At 37.2% G+C, this 21,607-nt stretch overlaps 1 protein-coding gene across 6 annotated transcripts in view; it reads right to left on the reverse strand.

Moving 5' to 3' along the window:
- FBXL4 (F-box and leucine rich repeat protein 4) overlaps positions 1-21,607 on the reverse strand; it is an 80,862-nt gene that overhangs the window by 19,055 nt on the left and 40,200 nt on the right. For 5 of the 6 annotated variants that reach the window (XM_060283657.2, XM_030882997.2, XM_030882996.2 and 2 more), the window contains exons 4-6: positions 19,931-20,273; positions 14,048-14,292; positions 6,153-6,366 (exon numbers count right to left, since the gene is read on the reverse strand). In XM_060283657.2, coding sequence (XP_060139640.1) covers positions 6,153-6,366; positions 14,048-14,292; positions 19,931-20,273 — 802 coding nt within the window. The remainder of the gene's footprint in view (positions 1-6,152; positions 6,367-14,047; positions 14,293-19,930; positions 20,274-21,607) is intronic. The other variant, XM_030882998.2, reaches the window with a different exon arrangement.

Raw genomic sequence — 21,607 nt, forward strand, 5'->3', positions numbered from 1 at the left:
GGAGAAAAATCTTAATGAGCTAGGCCAGGTCATAAAAGGCTGGGCTCAAAAATTGGTGACAATGACACTTGGGGCTTGTTTTAAGGTTGCTCTCACACAGTTGACTATCAAAGCAGCAATTAAGCAGTACAAATGAAATGCACTGGGATAGAGCCCCAGTGTCTGACAAGGTTACACATGAGGCTCAGTGGTCAATGCAGCAGGCCTTGTTGGTAAAATGTCAGGTACAGAGAAGACCAGTGCTCTGGGCCCACTGCCTATTTCACCATTGGCTCAGGGAGGTGCTACATCAGCACACCAGGATCCACCTACCTGCATACGAGGCAATTCTGACCCTACTATAGTTTTGTTCTCCTGCATTCTCATTCTTATTGAGTAACCAGACCTGCAATAGGTCTGGCTCTACCTAACCACTTAAGAACACACTACCTGGACATCAACAATGCACCCCTTTACATGCTAAAATATTTGGGGAAATTATATGTTCCAATGCTCCTCCCCACTATAGTGTAATATTGAGAGTTGGCCTATATATATATATGTATATACCATGTGCTTGAGGTAGTTCATTAAGTACGGACTCTACAAACTATTACTTAAATTATACTAAATGTAATTTGAATAACTAACTGTTATTATAAATTCAGAACTAAGACTTCAAACTAAGTTTGTTCATAATAAAAATAAAAGGCAAAAGTCCATTTGTCTATAGTAGATATTTTAGACTAGAAAATGTTTACAGAATATAACTTAATAGTTTGCATTTTACACGGGATCAAAATGTTGTGTATCTTATTTACAATGTTATATTTCCTTACCAATTATGGATTAGAAAAGGATTAAGCAGTAAAGAGAAAAGCTCTATTTTAGATAGACAGCCAAGCTATTAGAATAACTACTATTCTATGCTCTTATGTATCTTACAATTTTCACTGTAACTCTGAGGCCACCAAATCTGGGTTCAAATCCTGACTTTAACTTATTGCTCTGTGCCACTGGGAAACATTAATCTTTTGGGACCTTCATTTCATCATCTGTACGATTTAAGAGTAACACTCTTAGACTCAATAGACTAGTGTAAAGGATTAAATAATATGCGGAATGTCTAGGACAGCAAACAACATATTCAGTTAAGTTTTCCCAAACTTTGGGACTAAAACCCAGGTCTCCAATATCCTCTAAAGCTATATTCACTATGCACACAGATTTGCTTCAATCTTATAAAATGGCATAAATACATTACATTTATTAATGTAAATTATATATAGGCACATAAATATAACTCTACTACATCATAAATCTGACCTTTCTGAAGATTATACACTATAATAGAGTCAATATTTTGAAATACTAATTTTTTCTTATTTTATAATTATGTAGTGTTTAGAAAAACAAGGGTAAAAGTGGCACTGGATAATATGTATTCCTTTAAAAAAAAAAACCTCTCCCAGGAAGTTCAAATTCATATCTTCTTTTTCTCCTCATATATTTCCTTAGAGCCATCACAGGCATCTGAAGTCAACTGCTATTCCTTCTTTCCAAGACAGTTTATAACACCTGAATGTACTGCCAGCGATTACGTGGAAGGTTTAAAGAGAAGCCAATCCCCTAAATCTTGTCTTCTCACTCTGTTTTCTCCCATCCACCAACATCATTGAGTGCAGGACTGAAGCAGTGAACATATGGAAGGGAAAAGGGGGTGACATAATGCTTTGCCTAAGTGACAAGGGAGGTGCTTATGCTGTGGCTTCTGTTTGTTTTAAAAGAGACCAGCTGATTGTGTTGTCTTTTCCCTTTATTCCTCTCAGTTACTTGGTGCCTGTGGGGGAGTCTGATGCAGATCCCAAGAATGACAAGATAACAGAAGTGAATAAAGTATAGGCAGAGAGACCTGGGAAGCTGTAAAAGTAAACACTGCCTGGGTAGGTTTTTCTTAATTTTGAATTTTGCCATTTATATCACTAAGATGACACTATTTTTTATTTTATTGTAAGTCAACTGTAGATCAATGAAAATCAATTTTATAATTTTTTCTATGTACTAAATGTCAGAAAAATTGTGTAGGGTAAGTTTATAAATGATTTTATGGTATTTTAGCAGATAGACTAATAAAAACAAACTTTAACAGGTAGTAACATATGGTACAAACCAAATTTTACTTAATGCAGTCATACAGTGATTTCACATCTATGTTTAAGTAACTGAGGGAAGCTGAGCTGATGCTATTTAGACTTGGATGCATATGTATAGGTCTCCACTCGAAATGAAATCTCAATTCCTATAAATCACACTTTTAAAAAAATATGTAGTCATATTCTATCAGTTTCTTGGGGTAAATGGAAGAAAACTGTGGACTATGTAATGATTCCCTGACACTTAGATCATGTTAATTTATGACATTTCAAAAGCATCACATGGAATACATTTTTACAAATCATCACAGATGTAAGATGCCTAGCAAGTTGATATAATTTCTTGGTTTTTACCCGATTTTTCTTCCTGAAGGTTCACTTATTAATGAACTATGCTACATTTCTTCTTAAAGTTAAATTTAATCAGAATATTTTAAAATGAGGCATCATCTTGCTCAGAGGATATCAGACACACAGAGCAATATAAAACAGTAAATACACCAGTAAAAAGCAGGTGTGGCATAATTTCAGAATAGATAGGTCTACCCAAGAAAAGATAGCTGACAATTTTACACCCACATAAATGACGAGTCATTTCACCACAGACCAGTGAAAACATGGGCTAACACTATCTTTAAACTGGCATTCAGGGACAATAGTCCTCTCATTTTACAAAGAAAGAATCTTGGAATTTGAGAGACTATGTGAGTTAAGTTTGTCACTGGTAGGGCCAGAACTAGAATCAAAGTCTTCTTTCCAACAAAGCAGGTCACCAGTTAAACTTTAGGTAAAAATTTTGCCCCAAACCAGGAATACTATATTCAGACTTCCACAGATTAGTTTAAAAACTACGTCAAGCTAAAGATATCTACTCTGATCTACCAATAAAAAATGCTACACACCCAGATGGTTTTATAGATAAATTCTATCTAACAGATAATTCTCATTTGTTAAAGTTATTCCAGATCAAAGAAAATGATGTCAATGTCACAAATCATTTTGCTAAGGTGTCATAATCCCAGCTCCAAACCTGACAAAATGGCATGAAAAGGAAAAACACAGCTCAATTTCATTGAAGAAAGCAGATGTAAAAACTATTGATAAGTCTTAACTCTTAAAGAATATTTACAATGAACCAGGTACTGTTGTAGACACTTTATATATATTAAATCAGTTAATCCTCATAACAACTCTTTGAAAGGCATACTATCATTATCTCCACTTTACTGAAGCACAAGGGGTCAAGAAACTTTCTCAAGGTAACATAATTCGTAAGTGATAAAGCTAGAATCCAAAATATTGGATTCTAAGTGATAAAGCTTGGCTCCAAAACATTAGGAAAATAACCCAGCTGTGTATTAAGTTAAAACATGTAGGACAGGGCTTCCCTGGTGGCGCAGTAGTTGAGAGTCCGCCTGCCGCTGCAGGGGACACGGGTTCGTGCCCCGGTCCGGGAAGATCCCACATGCCGCGGAGCGGCTGGGCCCGTGGGCCATGGCCGCTGAGCCTGTGCGTCCGGAGCCTGTGCTCCGCAATGGGAGAGGCCACAATAGTGAGAGGCCTGCATACCGCAAAAAAAAAAAAAAAAAAAAACATGTAGGACAATTATACTGCAATAAAGATGTTAAAAAAAAAAATGTAGGAATTACCGCAAGAATGTAAGGATTGTTCAACATGTCATTATATTAATAAATAAAAGAAGAAAAAAGATCAGTGTGGTAATGGAGGCTTTAAAATTTTTAAATACAATATACATTTTTGATAAAAATATTCTTAATCAAATGAGAATGATAAAGACTACTTATCAGAAAGAAACATCAAACAATATATAAAATTAGTAAGCTACATGAGGAATTTCTATTTAGTTCACTAATGAAGTTCCAGTGCCTACAGCAGTGCCCGGCACGTAACAGGCATGCAAATATTTGTTACATAAATATTAAAAAAAGAAAAAAACATTCCCTCTATATTAGAAATACAACTGGTATACCTATTGTGACTCTATTATTCTACACTATTTATGAAGTTCTACTAAATGTAGCAACACTTTAAATACTGGAACAGAGAGAAAAAGTATATTAATTTCCAGATTATATAACTGTACCATTAAAAAACCCAAAAGATATAAGTTATTAGAACAATTATAAGCATTCAGTAAGGTAAGCAGATACAAGATAGATATACAAAAACCCAATTTTTCTCTATATTAACAATAACCAATTAAAATTAAATAAAATAGTATCTGAGACTAAAAAATAGAAGGGTTAAATTTAACCAGAAAGATATAAAACCTAAGTGAAGAAAACTATAACATGTTCTTGGATGTAAAACAAGACCTATATGGACAGATAGGAAGCCTTATTACAGAGCAAAATGAAATATAATAAAGGCACTGCTAATAAAATCCTTGCTGAAAGATATATCTGAAAGAATAATACACAAGGATATTTTTTTTAAGTTTAAAAAGAATAGAGAGGAGACTTTCCTAACACACAGTAAAACATACTACAAAACTGCCATACTCTTACTACTGTTATTAGTAGCTAATATTTATTGAGAGTTTACTATGTGTTCAGCACCCTCTAAGTACATCACAGGTAATTAATTCTCACAATGACCCTATGAGATCTGTATTTTTATTATCTCCACTTTAGATATGAGGAAACAGAGAGATTGAATACTTGGCCAAGGCAACATTCAAGACAGGCAAGGGGTCACTAGAGTGGGGTACACCATTTTGGAAAAGTAATTTGGCTACTTAAATCTTTACTGAATGGCCAATCTTTACCAAGTATGATACTAGATACCAGGAAGACGGCAATGAAAGAGACAGACAAGGGTCCTACCTTCATGAAACTTATATCCCAATGTGAGGAGACAGGTGATAGTATGAAAACCAATAAGATAATCTCATAGTGATAAAGTTGCTAAAAAGAAAATACACTGTGGGTGATATGACAGAAGCAAACTAGAAGGAGGGGGGAGGGTTACCTTTTATCAATGTCTAAGAAGGCATCTCTGAAAAAAAAAAATTTAAGTTGGACATTGAGTTGAGAAGAGGGCAGCCATGTAATGAGCTGGAAGGATATTCCAGACAGGCAGAGGAGAAAAAGCTGTGAGCTGGGACTGGATCAGAATGTTCAAGGAATAGAAAGAAGGCCAACATTACTGGAGTAGAGGAAACAAGTATATGGCAGTAAGTGGATGTTTATCACAGGGGCTCAGGCACATACTGTGACCAGATATACCACTTACAGAACTCTATCCAATAGCAATAGTAACCGGTACATATAAAACTCTGTGCAAAATAATGTTATTGTTAGATGGTTTGTAAAAGAAAAACAGCTGGAAAAACCGACATGTTGACCATTTGGGGAACAGTTGAGTAGATTATGGTAAAATGTAATATGTATACATATAGCTCATCCACTTTGTTCTACAGTAGAAACTAACACAACATTGTAAAGCAATTATACTCCAATAAAAAAATAAAATGAAAACAGTCAGGTGGTAGTATATGTAATGACCTGGTAAGATGTCCTAGAGCTATGTGAAAAAAAGCAAGCAGATCAATAAATATTTTTCTTTAATGAGACTCCTAAACTATGTATTAGGGATTTTTAACTCCAAAGTCTGGTCCTGGATAAACTCCACTTTGCTTCCTCCCACTCCAAGCAAATGTTCTCCTACATACTTTCCTCCCACCTCTTTCTCTAATTCATTCCCTGCCAGCATTTCGGCTCACCTCAGCCCATTGCTTGTTTCTTTACCTACAAACATGAACAGCATGACAAAAATTCTAAGAGCACAGAGGATAACGTTTTCTTAAAATGAGAAAAACCCACAACACAATAGACTAATTCTGAAATGACTGCATCAGCCTGCTCTAATGATTTTAGAATAGTCAGGTTGCATCATATACTTAAACTATTTGAAAATCAGAAATCACATTATTATGAGCAATTACAGGTAACTAAATATTCGGTTGGCTATTAACACTAGCAGAGGTGGAAATCTTACCTCTACTTTTGTTCGATAGAGAACGAGTCGTTTCAGGCCACATAATTTGGCAATGTGGTTGAAAGCTTGAGGTGGCAGTTTATCACAGGATGAGAGATTGAGGTCCTGTAGATTTACACACATCTCAGAAATAATCTCCAAGCAAGTTTCATTAAGGAAGTGGCTGCAAGATAATTCAAGACGCACTAATTCAGATCCACAGACCTTCAGAAACCTGTAAAAACAATGTTCCATGTGAACTTCATAAAACTAAAAGGTATTTTTTGCAAGTACTTTGGAATTATATCGACTCTAAGCAGTCATCTTCAGAAGAATAGATTTCTATTAGGGAAAATTAAAAGCTTGTTTCACTTAAATTCTCATTTACTGCATGCCAAAACAGGCATGGGTAGGCTAACATATATCAACCTAAGAAGATAAAATGGATTCACATCACATAAAAAGTCAGCTACTGCTAAGTGGGAAATTAAGAAAGCAGAGGGTGTTTTTCATCTACTTACCTGTAATTCACATCTGAGCTGGGAGAGCCAATAAACAAAACGTAACAAAACTCTAAACTCTTGGAAGTTATTTCTCCCTAAACAGTACCCATTCAGGACTGGATAATTTATTTGGAATGTGGCACACAAAGTGTCATCTCTAAATGACCTGAAAACAAATCAGACTAGCCTCCTCTCAACTAAGAAAATTTCTGGGTTGGCTTCACTCTACTGTTGAGATATGTTCCTTGTAACTGATACTATTTAATGCCTAGACTGATGTTGAAATTATTACAAGATATTCAATTGCAGCTTCACACAAAATACACAGAAATAACTTCATGTGGAGGACACAAAACCCTTTATCAGAGTAGTAATAACAATATTTATCTTCATTACGTTACAGATGGGGGGAAAACAGGCCTTTCCATAATCATCATCTGATAATAAAAGTAAAATGTGAGCCTACAAGTATTCATATCCCTGAAACTTTATCAACAAGCGGTGCGCCTGTTTATCCCTTAAACAAGCGCACCACTCATCCCCGTCCAGGTCTCTTGACGTCTTCTTGCCCATCTCAGTGTCACATCAGTCACATACTGTTATTTTATTTATGCTGCATCTTTTTTCTACATGATTTAATTATTAGCTTACAAATACACATGCAAAATAAAACTGACAATCAATCACTTATGAAAGTAAAGGAAGTAACACTGGACTTCTAAGTCAAAAGATGGATATTTTGCCCTGTTCCACCATTTCCTAGCATGTGACCTTGGAAAAGGCATTTACCCAAGTCTCAGCATTTCCTCAGATGTAGAAGGCAGACTAGAAATATGTTAACAGCATTCACCACACTGTGGTTTTGAACATCCCACAATAATGTGAAAGCAGTTTGCAAAGACCAAAGTACCCCACGAACATTAAAATAAAAGTGAAATCTTGGCCAACACACATTCAAACAACAATTAAAAAATGTAATTGCTACAAATTTATTTTAAATGTTGCAAATAACTCAGTAGCCCACACATCTTATTTACACCCAAACATCCAAGAACATCCCTTTATTCTTAATCCATTGCAGCGTATGTTCTGCTCTCCCTAAATTCATCCTTTCCTTTTAAATGCCAAATTAAACGGCCTTTCTTTCCAGTCCTTATATTACCTGATTTATTGTGGCATTTCACACAACCGCCCTCACCTTCCTTCAGATTCTCAGATAGTCCTCTCGCTATTCCCTCCTTAAATTCCTCCGACCTGTCTCACTGCTGTGTCCTTTGTATTATAGTAGCTAAATTGCCAGTTTGCATCAAGCACCTTCATTCATTCACTCAACAAATGTTTATTGAGCTCCAACCATGACCCAGGCATTACTCTAGGCACTTGGAAGTTGGCAGTGGGCAAAGCAAAGTTCCTGCTCTCATGGGGCTCACTTACATTTTGGTAGGAGAGGTAGATCATAAACAAATCAATTATATGAGTAAAATTAATAGTATATTAGAGAGTGAAAAGTGCCAACGAGAAAATAAAAGCAGAGAAGGACAACAGGAAGTGTCAAAGGCAGACAGGGTGGTAAGGGAAGCCCCATTGAGAAGGTGAATCAAGACCCAAAGGAAGTGAGGGGGTGAGCAAAGCAGTTCCCCGGAGAAGCAGCACTCCAGGCGAAGGGGGGGGGGCCAGCGCAACAGCTCTGAGGCAGGACAGCTCAGACAATGCCTAGAGTACGGAACTGTCAGGAGGCTCGAAGTGAGAGGGACATGGGGAGCAGATCAGAGAGGTAAGGGGCAGTTCAGAGTGTGTGTCCTATAGAGACTCTGGCTTTTATTCTGAGGGAGATGGGATCCTCAGTCATCAGAGGGTGCTGAGCAGAGGTGTGGCACGACCTGCTTGTCTTTTAACAGAGTCACTCCGGTTTCTGTGCGGAGAACAGACTGAAAGAGAACAGGGGTAAAAACAGGGGGACCCTCAGGACACCACAACCATATTCAGGGAAGAGAAGATGGTGCACTGGATCCGGTGGTGGCACTGAATGCTGTGCTCAATATTCAGACTCAGGATCTATTTCAAAGGGAGGCAGCGTGTACCACATTATGACACACCTTCTTCATACTGAACTGAACTCAGTTTTCTGTTAACCAGTTTCCTTACATACTGATTCGTTTACATTGAGTTTTATAAGGTGCCTCAAATCCTTCGGCAATTGAAACAGATTCTTGGTGTACCCAGTACTTAGCATGATGTCAGGCATGTAAAAAACACTGGATGACTTTGTTGAATAAATCTTCCAATGGTGAAAATTCATCTGAAGAATTTCAATTTCCTCTACTCTGGAACAAACTAAGTTTTATGGACTCAGAGAATTTTTCCCTTAAGAGGGTCAAACTCCTAAGAAATATGACAAAATTAACATTTTTACCTTACTCTGAGTATACATCATAGTTATGACTAGTTCTTCACTATTTATAAGCTAGCAATCTAGAAATGAATGTAGGGTGTCAGAGATCTGGAGTATCCTATTTTGATTTGATACTTCTAAAATTATTTGCAGATTACAAAAGTTAAATGAGTACATTAACTCTTAAACTTAAAATCTTGAGGCATCTTATCTCCTGAAGGTCTTCATTATTTGGCAAAGCACTTTGTTCTACAATTCTTTTTGGTATTGGACTTGGAATACTTTGACATTTCTTTTCTCTTTGCTCTCACTAATGAACTTTTCCCTTCTAAAGATAGAAAGTAAATCACCAGAAAGCCAACTGTTAATAGATTAGAAAACATCCCAAACTGATTGAATGAATGAAAAAATTTGGAAGCACAATAAAGATAATGATCATGCTTATCTACCTTTATGACTCTCTCTCTTCTTTTTTATATATTGCTTATTTTTACTGAGATTATTTGGTCAATATCCCCATAGTCTCTCCTCCTAAACTTACAAGATCTACACTACCTACTTTTTCATATTTCCATTCCAAGAAGGCAGAATTAGCAGCAGAATCAATTAATTAGCTGAACACAACTCTTGTTTCTTTCCTTAATGCTCCTCATAAAGTTTTATTTTAACGCATAATTACATACATGTTTTTGTCTTGGTCATCTATTTATTCATTTCAATTGTGATACTGGTCACTTGAAAGGAGAATTATAGCTTGTATACTTCCTGCAGCCTGTTCATACCATGTTATGAATTCTCATCAAGTATTTCTTGATATTGAGGGTATTAAGAGAAGACCTAAGTTCAGATAAACAATCCCAAACGAGGTCTCTTGCTATGAGAAATGGAGTCTCTGGAGAGAGAAATAAATTGCTTATCTTTATGAGGTGAATTCATTTGTCCAGATTAATATAAGTACATAAAAAGTAATTTACTAAATGGTAACTTGCACCCTAAAATAATTAACATCACATGAATGAATGATTTAAGTTTATTCATCACAAAATAAAAGGCACTAATCCTTACAAGCTGCCTGAAGTATCAAGGTAAAGGGGAGAATTAGGTATAAACATCCACGGCTTCTGATTGCTAATCTCATGTTTTGTTAGCTGACCCTCACTTGAGTTTTATAAGACAGTATATTTAAGATAATTTTAATCCCAAGTAGCTGGAGCATTATTTACTATAGCCGATCCAAAATAAAGTCATTAAAAACAAAACTTCTTGCTTAACTGTGTATGGTACTATCTAGCAATGGTAGAAGGAAGTGGAAAAGAAAGTCTTAAATTGTCTTTAATCTCTAGGAATTGACCATCTAAAAGAGACAACAGTGTAAAACACAGGCAGGCAACTGAATAAACACATATATGAATAAGCAAAAAGCTCTCTATTCCATAAAACTGTAGCTCTGTGTCAAAACATCAAGTTCTTAAATCTAGAAAGCATCCAATAATGTTTTCTGAAGGGAACAAGTAGAAGGGTGAGGGATAGAAATCTCTACATAACTGAGGTGGAGCTCAAGGTGATTATTTTGAGCAACTACCTGAAGAAAAACGATAGAGGAAAAATAAATAGAACCTAAGACTTTTTGAACATCAGAATGATATAATTAAGCCTCAGAGCACCAACAGGCAGGGAGGCAAAGGCATATCCAAGACTTTAGGGAAGTGTATTATAAGAGAAAAGTGGAATTACGTAGATGTGATTTTAATGAGTAATGATATAAATGAGCAGTACTTGAAGTTACAAATCACAAATCTGTAGATAGAACAGGATTTTAATAACTGATTAAAAGTTTTAAGTTCTTATTATTCCAATTTCCCTGTTATTTTGAATAAAATAAATTCCTAAGTTCTTTAAAATCCAGTGAAACAATTCCAGCTTGTGAAGATAAGGTTTTTAGGTAACAAAAATAAACTATATCAAACTTTTCCCAAAGACTTACTCAAAAAGTAAGCTCGGGCTTCCCTGGTGGCGCAGTGGTTGAAAATCTGCCTGCCAATGCAGGAGACATGAGCCCTGGTCTGGGAGGATCCCATATGCCACGGAACAACTAGGCCCGTGAGCCACAACTACTGAGCCTGCGCGTCTGGAGCCTGTGCTCCGCAACAAGAGAGGCCACCATAGTGAGGGGCCTGCGCACCGCGATGAAGAGTGGCCCCCGCTTGCCACAACTAGAGAAAGCCCTCGCACAGAAACGAAGACTCAACACTGCCAAAAATAAATAAATTAATTAATAAACCCCTACCCCCAACATCTTCTTTAAAAAAAAAAAAAAGCAAGCTCATCATCATTGGTCTCTATTTTAAAAATGTACTTTTTTTCTTTAAAGTATTACAAGTAAGTCTTCTTCACAGTAATGAGCATAAATAGACCATACTTACTCATAGATTATTCATTAATAATCAAGCCATGAATATTTATCGTTTTTTCTGGGAATGCTGCCTATAAGCCATAATGACTATCAATTCAGCAGTCGGGTCAAGGGGGCCAACGGCAATCAGTAGGCAAAACTCCAGTATCTCCCACCCAAAAAAGATTGCCTCTCCCTGTTATTTAACCTTTTTATTTTCTTAATGAGAACAATGACTATACTTAAAGGAATGCTATCAAGATTTATTTATGGTTTTACTGGCTGAAATACTCCTGTGAAATATGGAAAACTTAAATTAATGTATGTACTTTTGTGATTATTTAAACAGCCCCATGGCAACTAAATGGCTGAACTGAAAATGGAAGAGAAATTGCTGGTGAGAAAGTAGATTGGAGCTTTAACCTCATAAAAGAAGATCTTTATCCATCACATGTCTAAAATGCTAACAATAGCATCGCGAAGTTTTCTTCTCACAACTTATGTTTCTGCTCATGCACCCGAAGAAGCTACATAAAGTTTTTAAAAACTGATTTAATACTATCTCTACATTTTATTCATTATACCATGGTTATATGCAACATTTTGGCAAAGAAGCTGGACTTCAGTCATTCATTACCAATATTTTCTTTAACTCATTAGTTGCCTCCCTGTTATTTTATTTATAAAATATAGGGAGGATATGTTTAAATGTTTATTCTTATATCTTTATCTTTTCTGTAGCAGGAACTATATTATCTACCTCTTTACATGGTCCACGACACTCACCATAATGCCTTACACACCAAGAGTGAAAACAAACAGTAAGTTCCTAATGGTGGGAAACATTGAAAAAAGAGCTATGAGGGATTAAAACACCCAAAAGTCCTTATAATGTAAAATAATGCTTACTGATACCAATGGTTCTATCTGTTCTCAGAGTCAGTTAGTCTTGGTTTATGATCTATAGTGTGTGCTCTCAATACCCACAGTCATCATTAGCTTCAGTTCTTCTCGGTCCCATTAATAGCGAGGAAAATTAGCCAATGAAGTGTGTGTGTCTGCAGCAAAAGGAAGTAGAAAGGACTAAGCTTGTGTTCCACTGGAGAGCTGTCAAAGATCCAGCAATTTCCAAAATGTGGATTCTATAAAAATTTACCAAAATCACACTGCCAAAAAGAAATGCCTAATTTTTCTACTATATATATATATATAATATATATATCCCCTTTTAAGCAAATTTACATAATAAAAAAGAATTTTGTATACATAGCCTGTTGTAAAATCTTTAGACTCTGACCCACAATCCCATCATGTTCTATCTAAGAACCCCTTCCCCTGGCTCTATTTCTGGAAGAAAAGAAACTCAGTGCATCCATGGTTTCAACATGTGCTATAAGCCATTACTGCTTGTGTTTATTTTTTACTTTGATGCATAAACTATCAATATTAGCATTTTGAACACATTGGTGCTATTTCAAACATGACTTCATCTGAATCTAATGGTATCAAATGCAGTTCTGGAACTGCATCTTTATTTTTATACTTTAAGTCAAGGGGAACAAAGCTCAAAATACAGATTTCTAATTCATAAACCACTGTTCAGGAATGTATCCACTGGGGATATGTGTAGGGAGGGCTGTAGTTCATTCTAACTTCTAAAAACAGGATAGGAGATTATTTGTTAATCAAAAATAACAGGTGGGGCTTCCCTGGTGACGCAGTGGTTGAGAGTCCACCTGCCGATGCAGGGGACATGGGTTCGTGCCCCGGTCCGGGAAGATCCCACATGCCGCAGAGCGGCTAGGCCCGTGAGCCATGGCCGCTGAGCCTGCGCGTCCGGAGCCTGTGCTCCGCAACGGGAGAGGCCACGAGAGTGAGAGGCCCGCATACCGCAAAAAACAAGCAAACAAACAAACAAACAGGTAATTTCCCCAAAGTGTCTACTTCTTCGTTAATGAAACGGATTATACTGTAACATACAATGAGAATAACCATCAAGGTTAGGAGAAAAACACCTGTTTGTTTCACAAGAAAAATGACTATGGCATTACTAAATGAATATGTACTCGTGCAAGCTTTCAAATGTTTAACAGGTGACGTTTAATAGTAAGGAAACTAAATGCTTAAATAGAAAGGAGCAGAAACACCTGGGCAGGTCTGCAAGTGTGGTCGCCTATTTAACATGCAATTGCATTTTCAACATAATTAGTTTAAATGAGCTTCTAAATTTGGGTGATGTATTGCACATGTAATTAAGATTTAATTAAAAGTTCTATAATAAATTGTTTTCCATTTCTGACAAATCACATTAGGGAGGTAGATTTTGATTTGGAAATAGTTTTTAGAATGTGTTAATCATCTGTGCTGAAAATATGAGAAAGAAAAAAAGGAGCTCTGTTGAAATTTCCTTGGGATTTAAAAATATGAGGTAAAGGGCATAATTTCCCTCCATCTTGTGAAGTCTAGCTGAAGAGGGTGGTGAAACTAACTCATCCACTTTTGTAAGCAGAAGCACTCTGAACATGATCTAAAGTACATGATATATAATTTCAAACTTTTATTATCAAAACTACTACATAGTAAGTATAGCCTGCTGATTTAAATAACCTCAACAAGGCTTGGCACTGACCTGCTAAATCCTGAAACAGAGATGAAGCCCCTATTGCCAGTCCAAGATAAATTAAGCCACTGGACGAGAGTACAGCGAGGCTGCAGAAATTCCAGAGAGGTGTCATTTAGTTTTGCCCAGTATGGTTGCAGATTGAGGTGGATGTACTGCAGAGGATCACAGCAATGCTGGTTCAGTAGTTTGCAAGTCTGTGCTAATCTACACAGGTCTGGTAGTGTCAGATGATTCAGAATCAGTTGAATGAGCTACATAAAACAGAGAAACCAAGATCACCCAGACTGAAAAAACAATATCACTTTTTGAAGCATATGATATGATCTAATAAAGAATAACAGTATCATACATTTTATAACAATACTTTCACATACTACATAATTCAACAGAATTATCCAAATCAGTAGTAACCATACATACATAAGGCTATATATATTACATTTCAAGAGCATTCAAAGTATATTCAATTCATGTCGACTATTTTTTTTTTTACAGCGCAAAGGTATATTTTGGTAATCTATTGAATAATAGAATTTTTCACATACTTAACATTTACTAAACATCGACTACACGTCAAACACTGGTGAGAAGAGCTCCCACTTTCAGGGTTTCCAGAGTCCAGTGGGGACTGGTAAGTACGATGATATGTTTTAATAGCTTGGATAGATGCACAGACTGCTACTAGAGCCTGACACAAGACACAGGCCTAACCTCAGTGAAAGCGGACTTGGACCAGCAAGGCTCAGCTTTAAAGAGAGGCAAAACTGGGGAGAGGAAAGATTAGTTAGTGGTAAGGACTGGATCACAGAGAGCCTCACCGAGGAGCCTGGATTTATTCTGAAAGCAATGAGGAGTCTTGAAGGGATTTATGTAACTGCAGAGTGACAGTCATATTTATGGTTTAGAAAGATCATTGCAGGGGGCACTACCGGAGGCAGGAAGGGAAACCCGCCTGGCGGCTACTGTAGATTCCAAGAAAGAGGAATCAGGGGCCTGCTTCAGGCAACTGGCAGTGACTAGGGAGTAGCTAACAGATACAAAAAAGTATTAAGGAGGAGGAATCAAAAAGATTTTTATCTCTAATTAAAATAGTTTCTTTGAACTAGTTCAAGATTTGTTTTTTCTTAATGGTGAACAGTCAGGGGCTCCTAAACTAATTTTCAAAGAATCACTGCTAAATAGCCTATTCTGAACCAAGAAATACTAAGAAAAAAAAATCAAATTTTTTTTTTTTTTTTTTGCGGTACGCGGGCCTCTCACTGTTGTGGCCTCTCCCATTGCAGAGCACAGGCTCCGGACGCGCTGGCTCAGCGGCCATGACTCACGGGCCCAGCCGCTCCGCAGCATGTGGGATCCTCCCAGACTGGGGCACGAACCCGTGTCCCCTGCATCAGCAGGCGGACTCTCAACCACTGAGCCACCAGGGAAGCCCCTGTATTATATTTTTAAATAATTCTATTCACTGTATTTTGTTTGCAGAAGTAAAATTGGTCTGTAATTTTATTTTTATGTGCTAGAGTATTATAACAGCTTCACTAAGAAGTTAAAAACTTTCCCTTTTCTTTATGCTATGAAAGAGTTTAAATAATACAGGATTTGATCACTTCTTAAATGTCTGAAAGAACCTATGAGCCATCTGGGCTTGGCAACTGTAGGACCTTAAATACGTGTAGAATGAATTAAAAATTTGTTGTTTTAACTACAATATTAAAAGCTATTTCAGTAAAATTTTTAAGCAGTTAGTGCAAAGAGACATTAAAAGTTAAATATATCCATGTATCAGAGGATAAATAATTTACTTTTTTCCAGATGATTTATAATTTAAATAACTCCCAGCAATTGCTGGCATCATTCCAAAGTCACCATTATTAAAAGATGTATATTGTGTGAAAACATTTTCTGATCCTTAATATTATATTTTAAGCAAATATCCAAGTAGAAGAAGAATAATGAAGTTATTGAGACCATGACACTGGCATGTGAAAAAGCACTTTTGGATTCTGATTAAGCAAAAGATAACAGGTTTTAGGCCCACAAGATAATACCCATTAATTATTACTCATCTAGTATCTAGTGTCTGTCAGAAGATGTTTTTATATGGGGGTATCCTAGCCTAAAGTACCATTTGACACCATGTTGTATGGAGGATGTTGTATGTCTCAAAACACAGCTGATCTGCCCTCAAAACACACTCCACTCATAATACAATTATTTTCAACTAAGGAAACATTATGTCACTTGACATATTTAAATGTGGGGTTTTTTTTTCCTTTAAATAACTTGGATTATATAATTTAGGCAACTTTTAAAAAAAGAGTTTCTCTTTTTACTCACTGTGAGATCATTCAGTGTTTTGCAGCATCAACTCTTTATGCATTGTACTGCTTTCATCATGACTAATTAATGTCCTTCAGGACGACTGATTCTATCTCTCGGTTTCGTCTATGTGATTTTGTTGTATTGATTAAACCCCTTGCATGTACTGGAAGCCTTTACTCTTTATTGGCTCCTTCCCTACAGCATAAAAGCATACTGAAATCTCTCCCAGCTTGCATCACAAACAGAAACCTTCCCACCCTGCTACATCTTCTGCCACTCGTCTTTTCTCCTTTTAAAAGATAAATTAGAGCAAATAATATCTATAATAATTTCATACTCTTCCTCATTTTGATATGCCTTATTGAGTGTGACATGAAGGGGTGGAGTGTTAGGATGCCAAGTATTATTCACTATTGGTGGACAGTCTTGCCCATGATTGGTGTATATTAATAGAAATATTTTTCTGCTTATGCTCAGAGAGCAAACACTTTTTGTCTCTGCTTCTTCCCCGCTCCTTGATGCCTTAACCAGATATGGTAAGGTTTTTCTCATCTCTCACCCTATGGTCATAGTTCCATTGAACTGATACTGGTAAAGGATTATCAGAGATCTCCCGATGACCAAAACCAGTGGGCACTCGTCACTGAGCTCTCTGCAGCGGTGTGGCCGACCACACCCATTTTCTGTTCTCTATACCTCTTTAGCTTCCTATTGTTGTTTTTAAGACAATCTCATCCTTGTCCCAAGTGCCTTTTCTGACTTGTCTTCCTCTCCTGGACTCTTAGATGTTAGTAATCCCAGAATTCTATTCTTGGCCCTTTATTCACACCCTCAGTTTTCCTGGTCAGTTTCATCTACCATGGTAGCCCTCTCCTCTTCTGAGAAGACTCACACAAATGTAAACTCAGACCTTCCTCTTGTGTTTCAAACTCAAATAGCAACTGCCTACTGTCAACTTCTCAATCAGAGAAGTTGGCTTTGATGAATCACAGGCACCTCCAAGTCAATGCACCCTTCCACCTTCACCCACTGGTTTATGATTAATGGCATATCCATCCACCAGGTCATTTCAACCAGAAGCCTAAAAGTCCTTGTGATGCTCTGCTTCATGTCCACATTCAATAGTTACTTTGATTTCTACCTTCTGCATCTCTAGAATACTTCTCCGGCTTACCTCCTGTCCAAACTTTCGAGTACCCAGAGCTTCATAACTTCTTGCCTACATTTCTGCAGTAGCTCCTCGACTGGTATCCCTGCTTCCCACCTTGACCTCCTTTTGGTCTATTCTTCATTTACCAACAGAATAATCTAAGAAAGAAATCTCATTTTGTTATTCTTCTTTTAAAGTAAATAAAACTTTCAATGTTTCCCTACTGACTACAGAAAAGGTTCACAATCTTCTTCATACCATGACACATACGAAAAACAAGCTTTACATGAGGTCAAACACCTGGGCAATCATTCTCACTGTGGGACAAAGCATGTGCAAAAATGCCTGCATATTATGGATAATTTCTGGAATGCTATTATTCCACATCTTTTTCTCCCACTAAAAAAAGCATATGAAGAATTCAGAGAACACAAGAAAGTGAGTGTGAAATTATTATAGGTATTATCTTGGATTTGTTCTAATTTTTTACCAAAAGTAAATGATTTATAAAATCTAAGGTCTCTATGACTCCCCTCAAATGATTCTGCGGTGTACAGGAGAGACACAGCAGCCTGAGGACCACTGGCTGAAGAGAGAAAATGCAAACCTCTCGGTAAAACCCACAGAGCCCTCTACAACGTGGCAGGGTGGGCTGTGCACTGCCAGGGCTGGGATGTCCCAATCACTGTCATCTGTGTGGATGGTGGCCTATGGAGTGATGCACGGAGGCAGCCCTGAGCCTGTGTCCAAGTTCATCTCTTGCAGCTTCTGCTATCAAATCCTATTCCAGCCACAGTGAAATACTGGAGTTCCCAAACAGGTCACACAGTTTCACTTCTTCTCACCTTTGGACACTCTCTTCCCTTTGCCTGAAGTTCCCGTTATTCATTTGAATGTGACATGTTAAGCATTTTACCAGGTCTGGATAAAATTCAACAAACTCTTTAAAATACATTTGCTGAATTTAAATCTCTATACTGTAGTTTTAGGAAACGGGTAAGAATCAAGGAAGTGAGCTTCCTCCAGATGAGCTGCTGCCATTGCTGCCAGGACAGACCCTCCTTGAAGCCCCAGGGAACAACATTGTCAACATCCCACGCTCCTCTCTCCCAGCTCAGCTGCTCCTCCATCTTTCCTCCCTCCTCCCTCTAAGGGCCAGGGTGTCTTGTCCACCTATGAAGCTTCCTTCCATAACACAAGACTTGACCTAGAAGGCCTGGGCTGGATCCTGGTTCCATGGCTTACTGACTGAGTTACCTTAGATCCTTAAATTCATCTTTATGTGGCAACTTTAGCTACTTCACAGGATGTACCATAGCATTTGAACTGTGAAACGTTGAACAGGCGTTATAGCTCCTGTTAGGCACTCAAGAGGCTACCTTATTGTTCCATGCAAGTTAAGCTACTTGTATTATTACAATGAAACCTGAAATACCCACCAGTGTGGAAGGGGGATAGTTGAACTGGTTAAAGTTTAAATTTATAAAATTTTTCTTTAAAAGATCTGATTATATTATTTTTAACCACACACAGCTCTTCTCAGCAGGGGAAGGAATGCCTGGCCCTACTCCCACCCCAGGGGGTGTGCTAATGGCATTCGATGCCTGGGAGCCAGGAGTGCTAAATATACCCTGGAAACACCCCTGCAGTGACACACTGAAAACAAGACTTTAGGTAAAAGGCACTCTATACCTGCCTAGACCAAAAATCATAGCTAGTTAGAGTATAGAATAGAGTTAGTATAGAAGAGTATATGACACTTGGAGAAACTGCGCACTATTAAACAGAATTAGCATTTCTCTCACGGTCTAATTAATACTCTTATTTTTCATAGCAAATTTTTTTTTTTTTTTTTTTGTGGTACGTGGGCCTCTCACTGCCGCGGCCTCCCCCGTTGCGGAGCACAGGCTCCGAAATCGCAGGCCCAGCAGCCATGGCGCACGGGCCCAGCTCCTCCGCGGCACGTGGGATCCTCCCGGACCTGGGCACGAACCCGTGTCCCCTGCATCGGCAGGCGGACTCTCAACCACTGCGCCACCAGGGAAGCCCGCAAATCATCTTTAATATAACCGGTATCAAGTTAAGCACATATTGCCCATATTAACACTGTGTAATTATGAATTAAAGTGGAGTGTAATTTATCATTGCTTTATGTATTTTGGTTATTGTTAATCAGTGATAAAATAACCTATATTTAATAGTTTATCCAGAATCACTAAAGTCAAATCCAAAACAAAGGTGGCGAAGTTACTGAACACAATTTTGTCTAGTCTTTCCAAAATCAAAATACACAATACATCAGATTATGTATACCTTGCTAATGCTCCGATTTCTCTGACATCTAGCAAAATAAACATTAACATCTAAACATTTTAAAATGATAGTATGTCCAATATTGCTACTGAATATCTTTGGCTTACCTCATAAGGTAGTTTATCAAAATATCCATTACTTGTCCCTTCCCTGAGGGCAATACTGCTAAACTTTTTGTTCAGATTGTCCATTCCACATCCATTCTTTTCTTCATAGTCATCTTCTAGATCATTCATATCAATAAGTGAAGTCTTGAGAGAAAGCACTGGCTTGTCCTTTGTACCATGTAATACAACGGCATCTAATTCAGTGTAATAATCCAGAAGAGAACTATTTACTTCCAGCCGTATAAGATTTGTGGGAAAATTTATCTGCTTAATACAAGGTTTAAACTGGCGAGCCTGGGAAGCATTCACCTTCGTAGGTTTCTCTGACCAAAGAATCTCCCATCTGCCAAAGAAAGAAACTTCCCTATAATACAGTTTAGAATGAGATTTACTGTTACCTTAACGTTAGGGGCCCAGCCCAATACGTTACAGTGTGAAGCAAAAGCATTCAACAAGGTGGATAGGATCAAACCAAGAATTGTTTCCAGGACATGAAAATAATTTTAAACCTAAATGCCATAGACCTTATTACTTAAGATATTTTTACTACTTAAATTATTTTTACAACTCCCTAGAAAGTCCTTTTCGGCAGATTTCACTTTGGTAAGTTAAAAACTGGAATAGGTAGTCAGCGGTACATGAACAACACTCAGTTTTACAGATAAAGTAAACACGAAATATTAACGCACACAGTAGAAAGCACTCCTGTGTGCATGCCCTAAACCAACTGTGGAAACTAAACTTCTCACCTTGCCTCACGAAGGTCTCCTTCTCTGTTTCTGTTACTGGTGCCATACAAATTCAAAACTTTCATTATATTTTTCTTTGGCCACAGCACACGGCATGTGGAATCTTAGATCCCCCCACCAGGGATCAAACCCGTGTCCCTTGCGCTGGAAGCGTGCGGAGTCTTAACCACTGGACCACCAGGGAAGTCCCAAAACTATCATTTTCTTTGATTTTCTTTTATCCAGTCATTAAATTTTATCAGAGTTTTCATGAAATTGTCTCATATATGCCCTTCTCCTAAGTTTCCATTATTGTCATCTTTTAGTCATCCTTGTATCCTCAGTACCTAGCAAGTAGCTAACACGTAACAGGTGAATAACATTTTCTCCTATTCCTTCAAAATGAACTTCTACTTTTCAACCAGGTTAATCATTACTTTCCAGATAATAAACTTATTTCCACACGAAGGTGTTTGCTCATGTTGTCTTCCCCTCCCAATGAAATGCCTAACCTACAATTATCTGCCCATCTTTTCTTCAAGGCCTAACTCATATTCCATGTCTTTATATAGGTCTTCTTAAAAAATTAGTTTCCAAAATTATTTAAAGATTCTTTGTAACATAGCATCATTAGATATATAATATTCTCCAATATATGGCATAAATAACCATTTCTCTAATATTGTTTTCTAATATAACAGAGAAACTTAAAAACACAGACAAAAATACTTTAATAAATACTTCTATTTCTATTTATTTACTTTAGCTAGCAAAACTTTTACATAAAGATTTTATGTCAGAGATTAAGAACATTTTTAAGTCTCCCAATACATACTACAAACTGCTTTCAAAGAAGCTTATGCCAACAATATGTAAGAATGTCCACTGAAAGCACTCTTTATTTTTAAAAATAATCTCTAATTTCACAGTGACCCAGGTCTCTGTGACA

The sequence above is a fragment of the Globicephala melas genome, chromosome 14 (assembly GCF_963455315.2).
Source record: "Globicephala melas chromosome 14, mGloMel1.2, whole genome shotgun sequence".
Lineage (NCBI taxonomy): Eukaryota > Metazoa > Chordata > Mammalia > Artiodactyla > Delphinidae > Globicephala > Globicephala melas.